Source organism: Mytilus edulis, chromosome 10 (assembly GCF_963676685.1).
Source record: "Mytilus edulis chromosome 10, xbMytEdul2.2, whole genome shotgun sequence".
In the NCBI taxonomy this organism is placed as follows: Eukaryota; Metazoa; Mollusca; class Bivalvia; order Mytilida; family Mytilidae; genus Mytilus; species Mytilus edulis.
Genome location: NC_092353.1, coordinates 23353208 through 23361227, shown reverse-complemented (window position 1 = coordinate 23361227; position 8020 = coordinate 23353208). Strand labels below are relative to the sequence as shown.

General features: G+C 33.8%; 1 protein-coding gene across 2 annotated transcripts; it reads right to left on the bottom strand.

The window, feature by feature from the left end:
• Window positions 1–788: 788 nt before the first annotated feature.
• LOC139490651 (CD209 antigen-like protein D) lies at window positions 789–7752 on the bottom strand. 2 transcript variants are annotated; one of them, XM_071277554.1, is made up of 6 exons: window positions 7655–7752; window positions 6049–6121; window positions 2967–3076; window positions 2314–2407; window positions 1314–1523; window positions 789–938 (listed from the first exon to the last, which is right to left on the bottom strand). In XM_071277554.1, exons 2-6 carry the CDS (start codon window positions 6104–6106, stop codon window positions 865–867), a joined length of 546 nt encoding a protein of 181 aa, XP_071133655.1. In that variant the 5' UTR covers window positions 6107–6121; window positions 7655–7752; the 3' UTR covers window positions 789–864. The 2 variants fall into 2 exon arrangements, with proteins under 2 accessions (XP_071133655.1, XP_071133654.1); XM_071277553.1 differs by having other exon boundaries at window positions 2967–3082; window positions 7655–7751.
• Window positions 7753–8020: the final 268 nt, after the last annotated feature.

Below are 8020 nucleotides of genomic sequence, written 5' to 3'. Positions count from 1 at the left end.
TTAGTGACTTTACATTTTGATTTTTCCTCGAAGTTTGGCATTTTTGTTTTTACTTTTTACAGCAGTTACAGATACGTGATATAAATATTGTATTCGTCGTTTAAGAAATTGAAGTCAAATTGTGGCCGATGACTATCTTACAAGAGAGCTTGTTTAATATATTTATGGTAGTTGTCCGTCATTTTATATCAAATTTATGAAAATGAGGAAACCACTTCTAGAATTTTCTCCAGAAAAAACTTCCATGTGTTTCAAAATATATATGATTGTAAACAAAGACACCGAAGTTGTTCATACGAATCATAGTTAGTTAAATTCATATAATACCGATGCTGAGACTACTATTACATGTCTCAGACTCATGTATCTAATCACAGCGATCAAAAGTTGTCTTCCTTCGACTGCCCTGGGAAAATAAACGACCAACCTAATGCAAGGAAAATGAAAACTCAAAAGTTTTGATGTTTTAAACAGGGAAAATACAAAATATCGTCGAGGAAATTGCGAAATAAAAAATGTACTTCCATTTATCTAGTACGGAAATTATATTTTTAAATAAATGTCTTATTTTATTGTAATACGTTGTCTTTTATACAACGATGTGCTGTTGTAACACCTCCTAAACTTGATCTATATCACAATAAGGGATTGTAAAATTATTATAGCATGATACACAACCAATCTAGTACTTAGATCAAATCATCAAACTTTGAGAATAGAATATATTGTGATGATCCACCTAAGATAATACTATTTATTAAAAAAAATTTCACTATAAAATGATCAACTTATTTTTTTTTATCATTATTGATTTTGTTTATTTCACAAATACATTTAAAGCCAAAAACTTCGTCCAAATCTCTTCTAATTTCTTCTTGTCTCGTCTATATCTCTAGATTTTTTTTCTTTGCTTACAGTAACTTTATTCTGAGTGTTTTCTGGAAGTAAACAATAATAACATCATTACATTATTTGTCTAAATAACAATTTTGCAGTTGCTTGACTGTTATATTATTAAATGATATACCATTATATAATGAAATTCAAAACGTTTCGGTCAATTCAGTGATGCATGAGAGACACAATTGTACTCCAGATTATATTAAAAAAAACAATGATCATGTATAAGCATTAGTTTGTTCAATACATTAACGTTTGACTATTGATTGCTAAATGTCCAGTGGCAAATATGTCACGCACTTAAAATTGCAATTATATAATTTGGTACAGTAAAATTCATCATTGACAAAGTGAATTCTTTTCAACTATTAACGTCTTCTACTTTTCAAAATGTATTTAAAAACTAAACTTACTTTTTTCACATATGTAGTCCAGTGTTTTTAAGCAATTAAGATCTTTCCAGTGGCCACCAACAATAGCAAGACAGTCTTGTTGTTCTGGACGATCGAATTGTTTCATACGTGGATCTGTTACAGGTTTGAAGTCTTTGACTGATACTGGTGTACCAGACGCCCACATCCACTGTCCCTCTTTATCTCCGTCTGTGCCACCAATCCATACACCTGTAATTCAAACATTTTTACCTGTTGATTAATTATTTTAATATAACCAAAAACGTATTTGCTTGTCCTTAAATCATCATTGGTCATATTCAAGTAAATTTGTTAAAATTGGGTATCCTTCTCAATATATACTTTTTAGACGGACATTTCGTGTTATTTCAAATTCAGATTAGGTCTTGGTGATTTACCACCTGTCACCAAAAATAGTAAGACGTATGTTTTTACATGCACTTTTTTTATATTTGGTGTTTCTATCAACTATTGAAACATGAAGTTGTAAAATTATCAATGCTTTATAGTTTGTTCTTAGAATTCTGTTGTACTGTTTCACCACTGTTTCATGTAAGGGGAGAGTTGAGCGCTCACAAACATATTTAACACCGCCACATTCTTTATGAAATTATGTGCTTGTCCCAAGTCAGGACCCTGTGCAGTAGTTTAGCGGTTGTCGTTGGTTCATTTTATTTCATATTTGTTTTTCGTAAATTGATTTGTTATACATTATGCTGTGCGTTTTCTTAATTGAATTGTTCTAATATATTTAGACGTGTTAAGAAACTACATAACTCTTGGAAAGATAAACATTAAGCTGATACAAAATCCAACATAATAAGCTCATTATCATTGACGTTAAGAACGATATTTTTAAAGACATCATCTCCAATTTGAACGCCTTATTCTAAATTGTTAATGAGATCGTCGCACTGGCAAGTCATTGATTGCAAACATTGCTGTCCACATCAAATCTTATTTCTATGAACATATATATACAACATGAACATATGCTTACTGGTGTGCCTCTTTTGTGCTAGTTGTCTTACAAATTGAAGTTCTGATTCTGTATTAAGTTCAGCTAATTTTGCTCCCTTCCCTTCACATTCTGCCTAAAAAGCGGAGAGTAAATTACTATACTATATTTATAAAGTTGTAATACATGTATAACTACTAAGATGTTCCTAGAACTCTGGCTTTTTCATCTATAATCGTTTACACTCTGAAACCATGTTCAAATTTAAATTGAAAATACCTTTTAGACAAGTTTGCCTTAATTATTATATATAAAAATCGGTAATAAAAAATATTAAATATTTTTTTTCATTCCTTTAAATGTGTAAATTCAAATTCACCTATCATTTTAACATAAAATAATACCGTTGAGAAACGAACATGTGATACTGGTATAGTTATTCGGCTTCCAATTGAAGGCAACACATTTGATTGTAAACCTTAATTAAAAAGTTAAAAAGATTTAAGCTGTATGATAAGATACAATTTCTTACTAAAAACACAAACCAATTATCCAGACAAAATCTGGTCTTTATGAGAGATAATACATAGTGCATGAACATTTATTCTACATCTAGTAATAAGATATAAACAAACTGTTTAATAGACGACTGAGGTAAAATTGCATAGTGTGGCCATATACAATATACTTCTTACCTGAGCACCAAACCAGTGCTTGTGTCTATGTCTGACCTGAAATACATTCCCAATTATCGCGCTTGAATAATAACAAGACTGTTCGAACTGTGTCCATCCATGATCACATGCTGAAACTAACAATGGTAGAATTAAAAGCTGCACCAGATATACCCTTTGAAAACTTATTGAAATGAAATTTCTCCAAGGAATAAATAGAATAGCCCGCACTCGGATGCACTTGCGATACGATTTGCTGTCTGTCGTATTTTATTTGTTCGGATGGACTCTGCTTCTAGTTGCTGTCTGTCACTTGTTTTTGGGCTTTGTTTAGTGTTGTATACAATAGGTAGTTTGGTTTTCTATTTGAATTGATTCAACATATTGTAATTTATGGGCCTTTTAGATTCATATGAACAGGTTCTGTGTGTTGCAGGCCGAACGGATACATGTAAATGTTCACACTAAAGTCATATGCCTTGGTCTTTATTGATACACGTAGTTGTCTCATTGCCTTAAGTTATGATTTGTCTTTGCTCCTTGCAGTGTTCCTCTCATTAATGTATACATCATTTTGTTAAGATAGCCTGAGATTCTTTTCACAAAACAAATATGACAAAAAAGGTTATTGAACCTTATACTTTAATTAACATTATTTAATAGTATATTTTACTTGGAAATAATATTGGTAATACCGCAGTCCCACTACATATGTAGGCCACGATCGCACTACGATCTGTGAAAAAAATGCAAATTTTGATGATCGTAGTACGATCGTGTAGATCGCAGTAAGGTCGTATCACGGTCGTGGTGAGGTCTTCAAGATCGTGATGAGCGTGGCCAACTTTGAACATGTTCAAAACAATCGTGGTGCGGTCGTGGCGAAATCAGGTCGTAGAAGAAGCGTAGTGAGAGCGCACTAAGATCGTAGTAAGACCGCAAAGGTCGCTGTACCATCGTAGCGAGAGCGTATATAAAGCGTGATTCTTTTCGGAGAAACTACGCTACGATCTCACAGCGACGTTATTACGACCTCACTACGACCCTCACGTTCTCACCGCGACCCAACTACGCTTTCACTACGACTATAACAAGCTGTTCACAACCATAGTACGATTCTAGCACGACCTTGCCGTCCTCATCACGCTCTTCTTACGACTTGACTACGTTCATACTACGACCATCATTCTTATTGTCATTTTCACATAAAATATATTAAATCTCTCCAGGTTTTGTTTGTTTGTATACATGTAATTGGGACTTCTTGTCCATTTTCTATAACGGCTCAACCATGCCTCTCGTTTTCATATAGATTAAACCGTTGGTTTTCCCGTTTATATGGTTTTACACTAGTAATTTTGGGGGCCCTTTATAGCCTGCTGTTCGGTGTTAGCCAATGCTCCGTATTGAAGGCCGTACCTTGGTCTATTGGTCTATAATGGTTTACTTTTAAAAATTGTTACTTGGATGGAGAGTTGTCTCATTGGCACTCATATCACATCTTCCTATATCTATTGACACATTTGTGTCACCTCTGCTATCGTTCACTAAAATATCGCCATTTGAGCTTTATGGACCAGCAATATTATAGGTTGCAATGAAGGTTGGATTGGTCGATCCGACATCTCTACTTGATCAGGATTCGTTTCTATCAGAGCGCCCTCTGCTTTTACATCAACCCCTACCACCACGCCCACGTGGTCCGAGACCACAATAATTATTGTCGTTGACAGTTGGTTACTTGTCATTAATTTTTTTTACCCCTTCCAAATTTATTTCTCCATGTTTGTTTAATTGCAAGTAAGGGGTGAAATTACACTGTAAAAAAATTTGGATCCAGAATTTTAAAGGAAAGTAGTGATTTGGTCCAGCTGAAAAAGGTTACAAATTAGCACTTCGGAAGCTGTCAAAAGATTTCAAGACGCCCTAAACACAAAAATGTCCATATTTTGAGTTAGAGCCGATGAATGTTTCTATAATTTTGATATAATTTGTCCCAAAAGTAGTACAACACACTGTAAAAATTTCATTGAGAAAGCGCAGGTGGGATTTTTTTAATTTTTATTTATGTTCTAAAAGAAATGCACTACGAATTAATTGTGGTCTCGGACCACGTGTTCTAGTAGATTTTGGTGTCATGATTGTTGTTTTCGAGAAATCTACGTGTTAATCAGAAATAGAAGGAATGGAACTATATTGATATGGAACACGATGTTGACGTTATTGCTGAGAGCATAGTATGATCGTGGTAAGAACGTACTATAATCGCAGTAGAAGCGTGGTAAGATCATGTTGCAATAGGATTACTCGTGGTATGGTCGTAGTGAGAACGTGATAAACGTAGAATGATCTTGATGAGCGTAGTGAGAACGTGGTATAATTGTAGCGGGATCGTTGTATAAGCGTAATGAGGACGTAGTAGCATCGTGAAAGCAACGAACATTTACATTTTCATGCCGCTCATCACCACGATCTGAATTTATTTTTGATCGCGCGGTGAGCGTGGTGCGATCGTGGTCTAGTGGGACTTGGGCTTTATTGAGTCGATTATTGCCATATTAATGATATAAATTACATTTTCAAGTGGTAGTCTTGTCTGTTGGTTTTTTTTTGCCCATAAATTTTCAAAAAATGGTAGATCATAGTAGGCAAACTCAACGGTTTGGGAATTTTCATCCCTACATATATATTTTAAGGGCTGCTTGTTACAAGAAACATCACCACCTACCTTCTAGAATTGAGTTTACATGGAGATAAAAAAAAATAAAGACTTAGTCTAGAAGCTTTTCTTGAATTTATGTATAATTTGTGTGAATTTAATCAAAACGATCTTATTTAAATTTTATTGATCATAAATTATCATATCAACCAATTTCTGTCATTGAATTAAGTTTCAAGAAACAAATCTTTTAGTATTTTGAGGCTTTGTCACAAATGACTTATTTTATAAATTAGGTCTATTTTTTACATTTTTTTTTGGGGGGAGGAGGGGGGGGCTTACATTGATCGTTTAAAATTTGTTTCAAAATATTTAAAACTTCTGTTATGTAATGTTTAATCTTAAGGCTCTTCAATTGTTTTATCATGTTACATTTCAACTCACCTTCAAATGCTTTAAATATTGTTGTCAACACGAAGGAATAGACAATCAATTTCAGCATCGCCGATGCCTGTTTCTGTGTCAAATTTAAAATGGGAAAAGTTAATACAGCAAAAGTTCACTTACAATAACGTCAAACTATTTCTTTCTATGCATATTATGTATGCTAGTACTATGACCTGGCATAGACGTATAGCTAGCCTTTTATAGCAGACTATACGGTCTATGTGTTTTTATCATTGTTGATTACTGTACGGTTGCAAATTGCAACTATCACTATGGTGGATAGTTGCGTTATTTGCAATCTAACCAAATCTCCTTATTTTACTGTGCGTACGGCCTTCAACAATGCGCACTAAATTGTATTTTGAAAACACCGTGATACTGCATAGTAAGCTATACATCAGACCCGAAATGACAACTTTAGACCAATTTATAACTATTTAAGCGAGAAAACAAACAGCTTCATTTATGTTAAAAAAACAACCAATAAACGAAAAAAAAATTGATTTACAGCAAAAAACGACTATCACTGAATTACAGGCTCCTGAGTTGAAACAGGCACATACAGATTGGTATCTTTCGCCCTCTTTGGGTAAGGAATTTGACATATTTTACTGGATATTGTTATAAATAAATGTTGATGAATACAGCTACATTAGTATATTTGTGTATGTAAATTCTATAAGCTGTACTGCTTTTGAATAAAAGACAGCGTGCGATTGTTGTCTTTTATATGATTATGAATTTGATGTTTGCTTTATCTCAGGTCTGCATGTTCCTTTTTTTGTAGTTTTAATTGAAGATATATATATATATAATCTCATAAACCTCGATCCCAAAAAAAAACCCCAAAAAAGTACGAGTTTATTATCAAGTACGACTACTGAGGGAGATATGACCTATATCGGGACTCCGGGATCTTGTGTTTTTAAGCTCGGGATTGACCCTTTCAGGATCCGGGAATTCGTTTTTCGAATATCGGGATGTCGGGATTTAAGTTATTTAAATTCGGGACCTCGAGATTTCGTGTTTTGAAGGCCGAGATTTCGGGATCAGGACCCATCCTATCCCCCCTCACTACTGTAATGCCTAATGGTTGGTAAATACGTTAATAAAAACCAGCTTGAGTCTAGTATTACAAACAAATAAATGAAAGTGTTTATATTTACAACCACTCTTTTCCTTGACAATTTTTTTTTAACCTCAGTTGCTGCTTGTTGGGCTGCTGTTATTTTTTATGTATTTGACGGTTTCCCTTTCTTTGAACCCCTTTCTTTTCCCAATGCATATAATGAGGGGGATAGGACCTTTATCGGGAACTTAGAGGAAAATCCATAATCACATGGCAAAATCAAATAACATAACGCATCAAAAACGAATGGACAAGAACTGTCATATTCCTGACTTGGTACAGGCATTTTCAAATGGTAAGTTGTATCTTTCCATTGTTTCTATTTTGACCTATTTTTGACAAAAGTAAATATCATGGATGTTTTAACACTATGACGATATATCTATGCTTCATTCATATTGCTGTATACTAGTATTTTATGTTTGTCAATCAAAATTTAATTGTATGTGCCTAACGAAACATTGAAAGTCTTACATTTTTTATAAATATGACGTTCTGTTCCCTTCTCCCTTCTGCGTGAATGACGTCACATTCCACTTTGGAGGTATCTAAAAGTCGGTCTCAATATCGGGTTCAGTTCCGGTTATCGGCTTTCGATTAACAAAAGTCAACAAAGTTAACGTTCCATGTAATGAGCAGAGCACTAAAACACACGTACTTTTCAGTAGTATAAGACTATTTTATTTACATAAACGCATGTTGAACAGACGCATGAAGTATTCTCAATTTAATAAGTTTACAATAAAATATGATGCAAGACTTAGATAATGAATATATAACATGTGTATTAATCAGGGTACGTGTGGATGAGGGTTTACATACTACAGAATAATGGTCAAT

Coding starts and splice junctions, on each gene's coding strand:
- LOC139490651 (XM_071277553.1), bottom strand. CDS start 6,106: ATGCTGAAATTGATTGTCTATTCCTTCGTGTTGACAACAATATTTAAA. Junction 2,408..2,966: donor AGCACTGGTTTGGTGCTCAG/GTAAGAAGTATA, acceptor TCCGCTTTTTAG/GCAGAATGTGAAGGGAAGGG. Junction 1,524..2,313: donor AGCACAAAAGAGGCACACCA/GTAAGCATATGT, acceptor TTTGAATTACAG/GTGTATGGATTGGTGGCACA.